At 42.9% G+C, this 16668-nt stretch overlaps 1 protein-coding gene across 4 annotated transcripts in view; it reads left to right on the forward strand.

Annotated features, from left to right (window-relative positions):
* ORC3 (origin recognition complex subunit 3) overlaps window positions 1-16668 on the forward strand; it is a 271107-nt gene that overhangs the window by 154872 nt on the left and 99567 nt on the right. For all 4 annotated transcript variants that reach the window (XR_012243893.1, XM_073626910.1, XM_073626912.1 and 1 more), the window contains one exon: window positions 14374-14490. Coding sequence is in view for 3 of the 4 variants with exons in the window: in XM_073626910.1 (XP_073483011.1) it covers window positions 14374-14490 (117 nt within the window). In the remaining variant the exon portion in view is untranslated. The remainder of the gene's footprint in view (window positions 1-14373; window positions 14491-16668) is intronic.

A 16668-nucleotide genomic window follows, 5' to 3' on the forward strand; every position in this document is an offset into this window, starting at 1 on the left:
CTGGATCGGGACGTTTCAGGCTCCGGGCTTTCCTCCTCCTCCTCCTCCTCGTTGGTGTAAATATCAGACACCTGCTCTGACTCCGCTATGTGCTCTTCCCCACTGCGCCGAATGAGAAGGGGCGGGGAATAAACTAGAAAGAACGTCGGCAGGGCGGAGTTTCACGCATGCGCAGTGTCTATAAAGAGTAACACGCGTGCGTAGTACGTACGATCTGTGAGCGGAGGAAGGAGTAACAGAGGCGCCGATCGTGAGAACGAAGGTAAGATTTAACATTGGGCCTATACTGCTTCTAGATTGAGGCGTGTATTTACACAAGTTTAGAAGACTTTAGGCTGACATTAGGGTTTGTCTTGTGTTATGTCTTGCAGTGAAAATGGATATCTTGAAAGATAAGGACTTTATGCCAATCTTCACTGATATGTTCAGGGAGCTGCCCTGTCTATGGGAGATAAACCACCCTGAATATAAGAACCAAACAAAGAGGAAGGCAGCGCTGGATAATTTGTTGGAATTTGTGAAGACGGTGATCCTCACGGCAGACATCACCTATTTGAAGATCCTAATTGGTGGCCTGAGGAGCACTTATCTAAGGGAGCACAAGAAGGTCCAGGATTCCCAGAGATCAGGAGTTGCAGATGACATCTATGTCCCCAGGCTCTGGTACTATGACAGATTGCATTTTCTGGCAGGTTAGACTGAACCCAGGCCAGCACTCTCCAGTCTTCCTTCCACGCTTCCTTCCCCCCCAGCTGAGGCTTCTGAAGCCCAGCCTGGGCTTTCCAGGCAGCAACATGTGGAGGAGCGCAGCTTGAGCCAGGTATAGCATTCCTCTAAATATTTCTGGTTGTCCCATCAATGATGTCAACTAGATGTTAGTTTGGAGTACTAATTTATGATTGTGATTGATGATGCAAAAACTACAACCATGTCCCTTTTTCATACACAGGAAAGTCTCAGCCAGGAGATGGCCGGGCCAAGCAGGCTGCCTGATATCCAGGTCCCTACCCTAAACCTTCAAAGACAAAGTGGCAGGAAGATGAGTAACCTGGAGGAGGCTGCCATAGGCCTCTTTTGGAAGGCTACAGAGGCCCTGAGAAGCCCACACAGTGTAGAGGAGGACTTTGCTGGCCTAACTGCCTGCAAAATGCTGCAGATGGAGGAGGGCCAACGACTCCTGTGTGAGTCCTTAATTTTGGAAGCTCTCAATAAGGGGTTGAGGGGCCAAATAACATGTGCTACCCACATTTGTAACCTCACACATAGTCCTCTTCCTCCTCCAGGTCCTACTACTCCTCCTCCTCCTCCAGGTCCTACTCCTCCTCCTGCCACATCTCCATCACCAGAGCCACAGCCAGGAAGGAAGCGTGGAAAGAAGACCAGAGAGTGATGACCCTGGGTCCAGTCTGGTCTGGCAAAAGATGCAGCCTCTTGTAGTACCACAGCCTGGGGACACAGATGTCATCTGCTGCTTTCTGGATCTCTGGGACTTCTGGACCAGACTGCAATCCTTTAGATATGGACTCCTCGGGCCACCAATTTTGCAGGAAAAGATTTGATGTCTGCCCTGGGGGTCCAAGGCTTTGCCAATTTCTGATGTTTCTCCAGCGTTGCCTCCCTCTTTGTTTGGTTCTGAGCCTTTAATAAAGGATTTTTTGTTTCAATTATACTCGCCTATGCGTGTTTTCCTTAAAAAAGGACAGTTTGTGAGGATTCAGGTACATTTCAAAAATACAATGTGAAATTAACAAGGGACACCAACCCCAAGCAACCTCCTTGAGATTTAATAATACAAGATAATAATGGTGTTGTGGTAACTTGACACACAAAACACACACAAAAATACTATGGAGTAAAACTAAAAATAAAATAAAACAAAGATCAGCCTTGAAAAAAATACAAACCCAAAAAAAAAAAAACAGCCTTGAAAAAATAAATATATCAAAAAAAAATTTTGTCAGATGTGACAAATCAAAATATATTGAGGGAATCACAATAAATAATAAAGAAATAAGTTTGTGAGAAGTCTGTGTGAATATGAGCAGCAAAACTGCTTCATTCTTCTCAAATAAAGAAGAAGAGTGCGCTGTATTAAACCATTTTTTACATTGCAGCGTGATGAAAGTGCTGTATCCATTGCGAACGCTAATTTTACCAGACCGAGCTGTTCCGTCTTGGAATTTCTTCTGAGCATGCGTGGCACTTTGTGTGTCGGAACTGGCCACACACGGTCGGAATTGACGCGATCGGATTTTGTTTTTGGAAAATTTTATAGCCTGCTCTCAAACTTTGTGTGTCGGAAAATCCGATGGAAAATGTCCAATGGAGCCCACACACGGTTGGAATTTCCGACAACACGCTCCGATCGCACATTTTCCTTCGGAAAATCCAACTGTGTGTACGGGGCATAAGACTTTTCTACACTGCAGCTGTCGCTGGGACACAATCATGTGATGTGACCAGACCGAAGCAGCTTCAGAATAGGTAAAGATAGACATATTTCCTTTTAGAAGAAGGTATAGTAGTCTTAGAATGGGGGTTGTAATAGATTTAGACTTAGTTAGAATTTGACTGGAGTTCTGCTTCATCCAATCTCCTGTTACTTATTAATAGCTTCTTCACTGAGGTTACCTAATTTAAATAAAAAAAAAACAATCTTTAAGGGACTTTGTTTAATGTTGCCAGCAGTTAACAGAGAAGAATAATAGGCAGTTTAAGTTGAACACTTCATTGCTTTTGCAAGTTCAGATTCAGATAGAGCAGATAATATGGCTGATGAAAGCCAAATTGTGACATAATAATAGATACATTTCTTTCTGTTTGAACGCTTTGCCTGTGCTCACAAAGAGAAAATGACTAATTGCATGTTTTAGAGTCTCTCATGGCATATCACAAAGTATGGATTTTTTCTCCTTCTGTCATGCTCAATTGATGTAGCTTTTTCTGCCTTTCAGTTGCTGCTAGTTTTTATCATTTCACAATTGCTTTTCTGGACTCCTGTGGGGGTGCTTGAGCATTCTTGTCTTATTCTCTAGGAGTAATTGGCAGTCTATTGATTCTTTTTTTTATATATATATATATATATATATATATATATATATATATATATATATATATATTACTGCTTAACTCCTTCTTCAGCAGGAGCTTCTATGAAGTACAGCTATAAACTGGTTGTACTTTGATTATAACAATGGAAGTATTATGTCACATTTTTAGCTTAGTCATTGACCAATTCTTTCTAGAATTTTGAGCCAGCTGGAAAATCTCGAGCTTTGCTAGCTGGTCATTCTCTCCAATGCTGCTTTTGCTAATCTTTTCACACCATTAATCTGCAGTAGACATTTTTTTTAGGTTGTGACAGCAACTTTACAGTCTGCTTTAAATTGTTTTTTGTAGCAGTTACAAATCTTCTCTAGACTTGTAGAAAAAGTTTTTTTCCTATAGTAATAGTTGACCACAGCTTTCTATAAAGAATAGCTTTAAATCATCCTTATAATCCTTAAAATGCATCACTTGAAGCCAAAATAAAGTCTGAACGCCCTTTTTTGTCTCTTTTTAATCTTGTACTATGATTTTTAACTCATTTAGATTTGAAATCCTATAAAATACCATTTTATTTAAGTTGAAATGCAAAAACATGGAAAGAAAAATGGAAGCACCTTACCTTACACCCCAGCTTACCTAAAGAGGGTGATGTCACTGGCCATTCTCTTCTGGGGAAAGAGGATCCATCTAAAATGTACTGCTACATACTGCAGAGATATCTTTTCATGGGATTTGGATCCTAAGCTTTTCCCAGGATCATGTGCTAAGGCCTAGTGTCATTTTTAGCACCTGTGAAAAGTGGACAAAACTTGGGATGCAGTACTAATATTTGTTCGTTTTTCTTTCAGTGCTTTGTTTATGGCTTTCATTCAGCATTTTTAATCAAAGGGTGAAGGGCTTCCAGTTAAGTGTACCTTGAATTTTCATGCAAGGTCGCACAAAACCTCTCATGTTATAATGTGCTGTAAATCTAATGAAAGGTTTTAGAGGGTGGTCAGGTCGTTCCCGCATGTCAGTTCAAACAAAAAATGTTCAGACCACCTCAAAGTGCTCCACTAATTATATGCTCCCCTCTACTGAGTCCACAGTTTTTTAAATGAACGGAGAAGGTAGTGTGAGAAGAAGACACATGACGGAAGATACTGAAAGCACCAGTTTATCAGAACAATATAGTTTAGGATCACTTGGCTGTTGACATTTGCAATCACAGACATGAGACATATGCTTTATCTGGCTTTAATTTTCAAGATGGGGTGACATATGAGGTAACAATAGGGTATTTGGTGTCTAACAAATTGTGATATCTTAAAGTGTTACTAAACGCACAACAGTAAAAGTATATGCAGCCAGTAAAGCATACTTGTTATACCCACTGTGGAACCTAATGGGTTAAATCTCTGCATTGTGTAAAAAGGCTGTTTGATCATGTCTCCTTTGATCCTCACCTTCTTCCAGTGTCTCCAACTCATCTCTGGATATTATAGAGGCCAGGGGACATGCTGCACATGCTCAGTTTATTGCTTCAGAGTTTTTTTTATTTTTTTTTGGGGGGGGGGAGTGCACCAGGCCAATCAGCACTGTCCTGACAGAGGGTCGGGGTCCTGCTGTCTTATAGGACAGTGAGAGGAGTATGAAAAATCCTCCTACAAGCTTTAACCAGACACTGATAGTCACAAGACTGCATTATACTGCTGATGAGAAAAGGTATTTATCAGTTTATATTTACTAAAACTGTTGCATGTCCATGTACTGTGGGAGACCAGATATAGTGAATGCAGGGTCCTGGGGTTAGTTACACTTTAGTTGTACAGTATAGGACACTGGCTGGATGCTCATATTCCCTGGGTTATAGCCTGCTACAGGTGATTTGATCCTAGAGAAGGCTTTTCTGGGCACTCCCCTTACTGCTATAATCCATGCCACTTTGCTGGGGTGTTTGGACCTCTTCTCTGCTTATGGAGAAGTTGTTTATGCTTAACTAGTTTTCTGTATCTTACATAATGGGACACAGAGCATTTTCATTTTCATGATAATAGGGTTATGGTGCCACCTTTAGGTGATTGATCACTGGTAAAAAAAACACCATTAGGCTTTACTTTTTTGCTAGCATCTGCACTAAAGTATGGCTAACGCTTCAAACATTCCATCTGGGATTAGGAGACTGGCCTTTTCTGGTTCCATTACATACGGCTTTCCAGTGCTTAGAGGAATGGTGTTTAGACCCCACTCTAGCCATGTGGGGATAGCCTGTAACATTGCTGGTCAGCACTGGATAGGACCCTGTACAATAATATTTGCTTTGTTTGGCTCTGGAAAAGTCCCGGAGGCGAGCATGGAAGGAGGTGATGAGGGAACTAGAGAGCAGGAGGTCTTGGGAGGAACAAAGGGAATGAGTAGGTTGGTATTTTGAGACTAGGTTAGTGATGTCGCTGGGGGCCGAGTTGTGGATGGATTTGTAAGTTGTTGTTAGAGTTTTGAATTTGTTGGGTGAGTGGAAGCCAGCGGAGAGATTGACAGAGAGGGGTAGCAGACACAGGGCCATCTTTAACGCAGGGCAAAAGGGGTAGCTGCCCTGGGCCCTGTCATTGCTGTGGGGCCCAAAGCAGCTGCCACTTAAGCCCTGCGCTGCCCGCAGTTTTAATGACGTAGTGAGTGCAGCCGATCTCCCCCCTGCTCTGCCAAGCGGCGGTCACATTATGACACAGGAGAGCGGGACAGCTGCAGGCTTCATGTGCTTGAGCCCGCTCATCCCACTTCTCCCTCTGTCAGGGAATGAAGTAGAGTGTTGCTCCGTGTTCCGCCCGCCCCACCCCCACCTGGCAGACTTGTGTAGCACACAGGCAAGTGATGTGTTCTGGCTGTGTGCTACGGGTCTGATAGGTGGAGACTGCACTGTGTTGCACCGCCGTGAAGCTTAAAAGTTCTGTCATCAGATGAGAAAGAACCGTGGAGAGAAGGGGATTTGCATGTGCAGAGAATTGGGGTATAGAGGTGGACGGAAGGATACAGAGGTGAACATGGATGGGGGGTACAGAGGTGAACGTGGATGGGGGGGCACAGAGGTGGACGGAAGGATACAGAGGGGAACATGGATGGGGGTGGGGGGTACAGAGGTGGACAGGGGATACAGAGGTGAACTGCGAATGGGGGGGTACTGAGGTTAGCTGTGGATTGGGGGGGGTACTGAGGTGAGCTGTGGATTAGAGGTACAGGTGAGCTGTGAATGGGGGGGTACAGTGGTGAGCTTTGGATGGAGGGGTACAGAGGTAAGCTGTGGATGGAGGGGTACAGAGGCTGAGCTGTGGATGGAGGGGTACAGAGGTGAGCTGTGGATGGGGGGGTACAGAGGTAAGCTGTGGATTGGGGGTACAAGGATGAGCTCTGGATGGGGGGGGATACAGAGGTGGACGTGGGAAACAAGTGAACTGTGGATTGGGGGTTGTACAGAGGTGGATGGGGGATACAGAGCTGAGCTCCCCCACAATTAACCTGGACTCCCCTATCTCTCCCCCCACCATCCCAGACTTTTCTATCTCTCCCCCCCCCCATCATTATTATTATTATACAGGATTTACAGTTGTGCTCATAAGTTTACATACCCTGGCAGAATTTATGATTTCTTGGCCATTTTTCAGAGAATATGAACGATAACACAAAAACTTTTCTTTCACTCATAGTGTTTGTCTGAAGCCATTTATTATCAATCAACTGTGTTTACTCTTTTTTTAAAATCATAATGGAAACAGAAACTACCCAAATTACCCTGATCAAAAGTTTACATACCCCAGTTCTTAATACCGTGTATTGCCCCCTTTAACATCCATGACAGCTTGAAGTCTTTTGTGGTATTTGTGGATGAGGCTTTTTATCCTCTCAGATGGTAAAGCTGCCCATTCCTCCTGCCAAAAAACGTCCAGTTTCTGTAAATTATTTGTCTTTCTTGCATGAACTGCATGTTTGAGATCTCTCCAGAGTGGCTCAATGATATTGAGGTCAGAAGACTGAGATGGCCACTCCAGAACCTTCACTTTATTCTGCTGTAGCCAATGACAGGTCAACTTGGCCTTGTGTTTTGGATCATTGTCATGTTGGAATGTCCAAGTATGTCCCATGCGCAGCTTGGTGGCTGGTGAATGCAAATCAATTTTGACCAAATTTCCTGTGGCTTGAGGTTTGTGGCTTGTCTCTGTGCTGTTTGGTGTATTATAAGCGGAATACTTTGTGGCATTTGCATAGTAATGGCTTTCTTCTGGCGACTCGACCATGCAGCCCATCTTTCTTCAAGTGCCTCCGTATTGTGCATCTTGAAACAGCCACACCACATTTTTTCAGAGAGTCCTGTATTTCACCTGAAGTTATTTGTGGGTTTTTCTTTGCATCCCGAACAATTTTCCTGGCAGTTGTGACTGACATTTTAGTTGGTCTACCTGACCGTGGTTTGGTTTCAACAGAACCCCTCATTTTCCACTTCTTGATTAGAGTTTGAACACTGCTGATTGGCATTCTCAATTTCTTGGATATCTTTATATATCCCTTTCCTGTTTTATACAGTTCAACTACCTTTTCCCACAGATCCTTTGACAATTCTTTTGCTTTCCCTATGACTCAGAATCTAGAAACGTCAGTGCAGCACTGGATGAAAGATGCAAGGGTCTGTCAGGAGTCCAGAAACTCATTGATCTTTTATACACACACTAATTACAAGCAAACAGATCACAGGTGAGGAGGGTTACCTTTTAATAGCCATTCAAACCCCTTTGTGTCAACTTGTGTGCATTTTATCAGGCCAAAATCACCAGGATATGTAAACTTTTGGTCAAGGTCATTTGGGTAGTTTCTGTTGCTATTATGATTTAAAAAGAGTAAACACAGTTGATTGATAATAAATGGCTTCAGCCAAACACTACCCATAAGTGAAAGAAATGTTTTGCTGTTATCATTCATATTCTCTGAAAAATGGCCAAGAAATCATAAATTCTGCCAGGGTATGTAAACTTATGAACACAACTGTATATAGTTTGTGCAATGCTTCACAACATGAGGGCGGAAATTACAGTTACAGTACAATTCAGTACATAAGTTTACGTGTGTGTTTGTTTTTTGGATTGTTGGGGTGGAGAGCAAATTTGCCCTGGGCCCTGAGCAGACACTGAACGGTTGGTAAGGTAGATGAGCCGGGCAGCAGCATTCATAATGGACTGGAGGGGGGGATAGCCTATGTAAAGGTAATCCCGTGGGGAGCGAGTTGCAGTAGACAAGCGAGAGATGACCAGGGAGTGAACTAGGGGCTTTGTGGTGTCATTGATTAGGAAAGGGAGTATTTTGGAGATATTGCGGAGGTTGAGGCTGCAAGATTAGGACATTGTTTGCATGTGGGGCTGAAAGGATAGTTCAAAGGCCAGGTTTACACCTAGAACCTTGGCATATGGCTGATAGTAGTGCTATTGATCTTGACAGAGAAATCGGGGAAAGAGGCGCGTGGGGGAGGGGGGATATTATGAGCTTGTTTTTGGATAGGTTGAGTTTGAGGAAGTGGTGTGACATCCAGTCTGATATGTCTGTTAGTAAATTAGATACCTGAGGAGACTGAAGGAGTGAGTTGAGGGGTAGAGATATAGATTTGGGTGTCCTCGGCACAGAGATAGTATTGGAAGCCATGGGGAGGCTATTACCTGACCCAGGGAAGTGTAGATGGAGAATAAGAGTGGTCCAAGAACAGAACCAAGTAAAACATGACTTAGTACTTGGTGGAGAAACCCTTGTTGGCAAGTACAGATGATTCCTGCAGTTGGTTACCAGGTTTGCACACATCTCAGGAGGGATTTTGGTCCAGTCTTCTTTACAGATCTTCTCTTAATCCTTGAGGTTTCTTGGCTGTTGCTTGACAACTCGTTTCAGCTCCCTCCATATATTTTCTATAGGATTAAGGTCTGGAGACTGGCTAGTAGAGCTGCACGATTCTGGCCAAATGAGAATCACAATTTTTTTTGCTTAGAATAAAAAGATCACGATTCTCGCAACGTAAAATCTTTCACATTGTACAAAAAAATTGGGCTAACTTTACTGTTTCTATTCCATTGACAAATTGTTACAATGTTTCTAGTTAAGTTCACTGCTAGGGATGAGCTTTGAGTTCGAGTCGAACTTATGTTCGACTCGAACATCAGCTGTTCGCAAGTCCGCCGAACAGCGAACAATTTGGGGTGTTCGCGGCAAATTTGAATGCCGCGAAACACCCTTTAAAAATCTATGGGAGAAATCAAAAGTGCTAATTTTAAAGGCTTATATGCATGGTATTGTCATAAAAAGTGTTTGGGGACCTGAGTCCTGCCCCAGGGGACATGTATCAATGCAAAAAAAAAGTTTTAAAAACGGCCGTTTTTTCGGGAGCAGTGATTTTAATAATGCTTAAAGTGAAACAATAAAAGTGTAATATCCCTTTAAATTTCGTAGCTGGGGGGTGTCTATAGTATGCCTGTAAAGGGGCGCATGTTTCCCGTGTTTAGAACAGTCTGACAGCAAAATGACATTTCAAAGGAAAAAAAGTCATTTAAAACTACTTGCGGCTATTAATGCATTGCCGGTCCGACAATACACATAAAAGTTCATTGATAAAAACGGCATGGGAATTCCCCACAGGGGAACCCCGAACCAAAATTTAAAAAAAAAAATGACGTGGGGGGTCCCCCTAAATTCCATACCAGACCCTTCAGGTCTGGTATGGATATTAAGGGGAACCCCGCGCAAAAATTTAAAAGAAAAACGGCGTGGGGTCCCCCCAAAAATCCATACCAGACCCTTATCCGAGCAGGCAACCTGGCAGGCCGCAGGAAAAGAGGTGGGGACGAGAGAGCGCCCCCCCTCCTGAACCGTACCAGGCCACATGCCCTCAACATTGGGAGGGTGCTTTGGGGTAGCCCCCCAAAACATCTTGTCCCCATGTTGATGAGGACAAGGGCCTCATCCCCACAACCCTGGCCGGTGGTTGTGGGGGTCTGCAGGCGGGGGGCTTATCGGAATCTGGAAGCCCCCTTTAACAAGGGGACCCCCAGATCCCGGCCCTCCCCCCTGTGTGAAATGGTAAGGGGGTACTACCATTTCACTAAAAAACTGTCAAAAATGTTAAAAATGACAAGAGACAGTTTTTGACAATTCCTTTATTTAAATGCTTCTTCTTTCTTCCTTCATCTTCTTCTTCTTCTGGTTCTTCTGGTTCTTCCTCCGGTGTTCTTGTCCAGCATCTCCTCCGCGGCGTCTTCTTCCCTTCTCCTCGGGCCGCTCTGCATCCATGATGGCATGGAGGGAGGCTCCCGCTCTTCTCTTCATCTTCTTCTCTTCTTCATCTTCTTCTCGTCTTCATCTTCTTCTCCGGGCCGCTCCGCATCCATTCTGGCATGGTGGGAGGCTCCCGCTGTGTGACGCGTCTCCTCTTCTGACGGTTCTTAAATAATGGGGGGGGCACCCGGTGACCCCGCCCCCCTCTGACGCACAGGGACATGACGGGACTTCCCTGTGGCATTCCCCATGACGCCACAGGGATGTCCCGTCAAGTCACCGTGCGTCAAAGGGGGGCCGGGTCACCGGGTGGCCTAGCCTCCCTGTTATTTAAGAACCTTTAGAAGAGGAGAAGCGTCACACAGCGGTAGCCTCCCTCCATGCCACCATGGATGCTGAGCGGCCCAGAGAAGAAGATGAAGAGAAGAGCGGGAGCCTCCCTCCATGCCATGGATGGGGAGCGGCCCGAGGAGAAGAAGGGAAGAAGACGCTGTGGAGGAGGTTTTTTTTTTAAATTTTGATTCGGGGTTCCCCTGTGGGGAATTCCCATGCCGTTTTTATTAATGAACTTCTATGTGTATCGTCGGACCGGCAATGCATTAATAGCCGCGAGTAGTTTTAAATGACTTTTTTCCTTTGAAATGTCATTTTGCTGTCAGACTGTTCTAAACATGGGAAACATGCGCCCCTTTACAGGCATACTATAGACACCCGTCAGGTACGAAATTTAAAGGGATATTACACTTTTATTGTTTCACTTTAAGCATTTTTAAAATCACTGCTCCCGAAAAAACGTCCGTTTTTAAAACTTTTTTTTGCATTGATCCATGTTCCCTGGGGCAGGACCCAGGTCCCCAAACACTTTTCATGAGAATAACTAGCATATAAGCCTTTAAAATTAGCACTTTTGATTATTCATGTTCGTGTCCCATAGACTTTAACGGTGTTCCCGTGTTCGAACAAATTTTTTTCCTGTTGGCATGTTCTGGTGCGAACAGAACAGGGGGGTGTTTGGCTCATCCCTATTCACTGCTAAAGAATGTTGTGATTCTTGGCAGACTGCCCGGATTTTTTCTTCCTTTCTTTTGATGGCTGTGGCTTCAGAAGAGCAGAGAGAATTCTTTGCATAGACAGAATCCTGAAACACTTTTTTCAAGATCGCAATGGGGAAAAAAATCACAATAACGATTCTTGACGATTAATCGTGCAGCTCTACTGGCAAGGCCACTCCATGACCTTAATGTGCTTCTTCTTGAGCCACTCCTTTGTTGCCTTGGTGGTATGTTTTGGGTTATTGTCATTCTGGAAGACCCATTCATGACCCATCTTCAGTGTTCTGGCTAAGGTAAAAAGGGTCACATCCAAGATTTTACAAAACATGGCCCTGTTAATTGGCCCCCTCAATGCAGCAAAGCTGGCCTGTACCTTTTAGCAGAGAAACAGCCCCAAAGCATAATGTTTCCACCTCAGTGCTTGACTATAGGGATGCTGTTCTAAGAGTCATAGTCAGCATTTTCTTCTTCGAAACACAGCGAGTCGAGTTAATGCCAAAAGAGCTTAATTTTGGTCTCATCTGACCCCACAGCACTTTCTTTCAATCCTTCTCTGAATCATTTAGATGTTCACTGGCAAACTTAAGACAGTCCTGTACATGTGCCTTCTTAAGGAGTGGGACCTTGCGAGCGCTGCAGGATTTCGATCCATGGCGGCGTATTGTTACCAATGGTTTGTTTGGTGACTATGGTCCCAACTGACTTGAGATCATTCACAAGCTCCTCCCGTGTAGTTCCGGGCTGATCCCTCACTTTTCTCATGATCATCCTTGCCCCATGAGGTGAAATCTTGCATGGAGCTCCAAACTGAGGGTGATTTATGGTTATTTTGTATTTCTTTCATTTGAAAATAATCACTCCAACAGTTGTCTCCTTCTCACCAAGCTTCTTGCTGATGGTCTTGTAGCCCATTCCAGCCTTGTGCAGGTTTACAATCTTGTCCCTGGTGTCCTTTGACAGCTCTTTGGTCTTGCCCATGATGGTCAGGTTTGAATGGAAGAAAGAGATTCTGTGGACAGGTGTCTTTTATACAGTTGTTGTTAAGAGTGCCTTCTTAAATTGACAGGACTAATCTATGTACCACATGAGCACATACTGTAGCCAGTCTGTGGGAGCCAGAATTATTGTTGGTAGGGGATCAAATACTTATTTTACTCCCTGAACTGCAACTCAATTTATAACATTTAGATCAAGGTAGAATAAATGGTATTGAGGGAGTATCCGCTGGAACATCTTAACACTTCAACACCCCTTCAGCATACTCCTCAGACCCTTGGACTGGTTATGTTATTCCTGTAAAGGCCCTCTTCACGGAGAGCTCTCCTTCATAACTTAAACTATAAAAGAATGCCAACAGCCATTAAGAGAGCCGGTGACTGTAGCCCATCAGAATAGATTGTTTCTGAAAATTAATTAGACTCTGCACAAAACCAACGACCAGGTAAACTTTTTTTTCACCTTTAACCGCTTTAGCTCCGGAAGATTTTACCCCCTTCCTGACCAGAGCACTTTTTGCGATTCGGCACTTCGTCGCTTTAACTGACAATTGCGCGGTCGTTCGACGTGGCTCTCAAACAAAATTGACGTCCTTTTTTTCCCACAAATAGAGCTTTCTTTTGGTGGTATTTGATCACCTCTGCGATTTTTTAATTTTTGCGCTATAAACAAAATAAGAGCGACCATTTCGAAAAAAAACGCATTATTTTTTAAATTTTGCTATAATAAATATCCCCCAAAAATATATAAAAAAAACATTTTTTTTCCTCAGTTTAGGCCGATACGTATTCTTCTACATATTTTTGGTAAAAAAAAATCGCAATAAGCGATTATTGATTGGTTTGCGCAAAAGTTATAGCGTTTACAAAATAGGGGATAGTTTTATGGCATTTTTATTAATAATTTTTTTTTTTTTTTTTACTAGTAATGGCGGCGATCAGCGATTTTTATTGTGACTGCGACATTATGGCGGACATGTCGGACATTTTTGACACATTTTTGTCATTTATACAGCGATCAGTGCGATTAAAAATGCACTGATTACTGTGTAAATGACACTGGCAGTGAAGGGGTTAACCACTAGGGGGCGGGGAGGGGTTAAGTCAGTACTAGAGAGTGATTACTAACTGTAGAGGGGATGGGCTAGCTGTGTCACTACGCTGATCACTGCTCCCGATGACAGGGAGCAGAGATCAGTGACACTTGTCACTAGGCAGAACGGGGAGATGCTGTTTACATCAGCATCTCCCCGTTCGTCCTCTCCGTGAGGCAATCGCGGGTATCCCCGCGGCGATCGAGTCTGCGAGACCCGTGACCCGACTCACGGAGCTCCCGGCCGTTGCGCACGCAATGGCACGGCGGGGAATTCAAATGGACATACCTGTAAGTCCATTTGCCCAGCCGTGCCATTCTGCCGACGTACATCGGCGTGCGCTGGTCAGGAAGGGGTTAATACAATTTATTTTACTGTTTCTAATTCTCTGTTTTGTAATATCTGTAAATAATTTTGTGTGCCTTTTTTTATTTATATTTTATTAAAACAGTACTTAAAAATCATTAAGCTGAATCTCTCAATACTCTAACCTGAAATTAAAGCATCTATTGCCTCTTTGAAGAAAGCAAACTTATTTTAAAATATTCTGTGCAGGTTGAGGCTGAGAGTGCGATGCATCACAGTAGAATTTCTTTTAAATAATAATGTAAAACAGAAAAATGTATTAAAGAACAATACGTCAATGGATACACTTTCACTTTAAAAGTAGAGTTTTGGTAGGAAAGAGTGAGGTGTACAACTTTTGACAAACTTTGCATGCCTAAACTATGGTGATCTTCTAATATACGATTTAGGTAAGTTAGAAGAGAAGGATTTGTGCGAAGGACATTTTGGTTGCAGAACATTTAGATTAATAATCAAAGGACCAATAGCTTAAATGTAATAAAGATGCGCTTTTTCACCCTTTCCTACATATATGACTATAGTATATTTATATTTCTATTGCAGGAAATAACACAAACATTTCTGGAAAATTTGCACTCCTACCATGAGAATTTCATTCCAGTGTTAAGATGTCTCCATCAATTTACTTGTATTCTCCCTAAATATCCCCTAGGAAAACAGGTGAGTATCAATGTGTTCCAATATTCTTCTTTTAGGACACATACATACTACAAGGGGGCTTTGACAGCACTCAATAAGCCTTTTGCTATACATATTGTAGCTGCAGCTGACGTCTTGTTATGTTCATTAAGGTGGTTGTAAAGGCTAAAGGTTTTTTTATTTTTTATTTTAATGCATTCTCTGCATTAAAGTGAAAAACCTTTTAGGTGCAGCTCCCCCTATACACTTACCTGAGCCTGATCACTGTCCAGCGTTGTGCCTGAGAGCAGCGTTGCTGCTCTCGCTCTCCTCACTTGACTCAGTGGGAACCATTGGCTCCTGGTGCTGTCAATCAAATCCAGTGACAAGGGGGCGGCAAGGCCTCACGAGTACCCTTCCTTAGCAAGTGACTTGCAGGTGGGGTATTCGAAGGCAGGAGAAGCCAGGAGCGCCAGCAGGGGGCCCCAGAAGAGGGGGATCAGGGCTGCTCTGTGCAAAACCATTGCACAGAGCTGATAAGTATAACATGTTTGTTTTTTTTAAAAAAACAAGACTTTATATCACTTTAAAGTGTAAGTGAAAGGGGGGGGGGGTACCCATGTCAGAACACAATATCACAGTGGGGAGATAGCTGTATTAATATTGCATAGTTAGTACAGAGCCTCAGTTTTTTTTTTTTTTTCGTTCAGTCCACTGGGTTGAACGAAAGAAAACTTACCATGTGTACCAACAGATCTGGCTTGCTTGATTATATGAAAGTGCTCAAAGAAGATTTCATCAGTGAGCTGCTCCTTCTTTACCACCCAGTCGTCCTTCACCAAGCTTGCAGTATTGCTTTGCTCATACACAATGAACTGCTCAGGACTAGACTATGTTGTCTGACAGGGTTTTCTAAGTGATAACATTGATGGAATAAAATTACATATTTTTTGGAAGTCAAAACCGTGTATGCATCTCCTGTTTTCCTATACTTACACTTTAAACTTTAAAACTAGAGTGATGTAAATGTATTTAGCTGTTTTCTTACCTTTACACCTCAAACTTCATAAACTGTGTGTGTATATATGGTTCTTTAAGTTAATTACCAAAGTGAAAGTTAATAGAACTTTTTTACTTGCTGGGCATTGTATTTGACAGAGAAACAATTTTAATTGGACCTTGTGAAATATGCCTAATTTTTTAACAATAAAGCTTGGGAGATAAATTTTGTCCCTTGATTTGTAAGAGATAAGCATCACTTGCCATATCAGATGTATTTACTGAACTAGTGTGATATGCTAGCTGTTCTTTGGTTGCAGTGCTCAGAATAGCCAGAAGATGGCACTAATGATAGACAGACAGCAGTCTTCTTTCATTTTCACCAAATGCTGTATGGTATGCTTTAACATATAAAGTTTTGATAAGGCTATGAATACTGTAAATTTTGTGAGCTGTAATTGTTTATTTTAAATATTGGAGAATCTTGGATTTTTTTTTCATCAACTTTTTTTTACATAGTAACACATTAAACATGTTTGAACAGAGAAAGCATTATCAAAACCTACTCATTGTTTGCTCATATACTTTTGATTGGCTTGAATAGTTGCATGCAATTTAGGGTGATATCCTGCATATGCTGGTGGAGCTGAAACTTTTGCTGTTAACATTTTTTTCATAAAAGGTTTGCGTGACAGTATAATACAAATTATATTTAATTCAGGCAGTGAGCAGTAGTGTGCTGTTGCGTACATTCAATGCCAGAACAAGGACCTTTGACACCTAAGGTAAAGATGCCAAAGTGCAGAAAGCACCCAGGTAACCATATTGGTACAAGGTGCCAAGATTTCACCCCTTAATTTAAAAAAATGAAAATTTGCTCTGTAATAGGGAACATCTTGTGGAGCTGAAACTTTGAGGTGTTTCAGTTATATTTTTACAAAACTGTAACTGCTGACTTTTAATAAATACACTCACCTGTCCCAGGATTCAGTAGTGTTTTCACTCAGCTGGTTTCTTCACTGGGCTTCGGCCGGCAGTGGTGGCATGCTAAGTGTGGACAGCAGGCTGTGACTGCTTGCGGCTTCACAGCCAGGTGCTCGTGCGCGAGCAGCACTGTGCCGTCTAATTGGTCCCACAGCTTTCTGGGACCTGTGAAATGTCCCAGAAGGCTGCAGGGGAAGGAGGGGGACTGAACTTCTGCTCAGATCGCAGTGGCGATCT

Source organism: Aquarana catesbeiana, linkage group LG04, assembly GCF_042186555.1.
Source record: "Aquarana catesbeiana isolate 2022-GZ linkage group LG04, ASM4218655v1, whole genome shotgun sequence".
NCBI classification, from domain to species: Eukaryota; Metazoa; Chordata; class Amphibia; order Anura; family Ranidae; genus Aquarana; species Aquarana catesbeiana.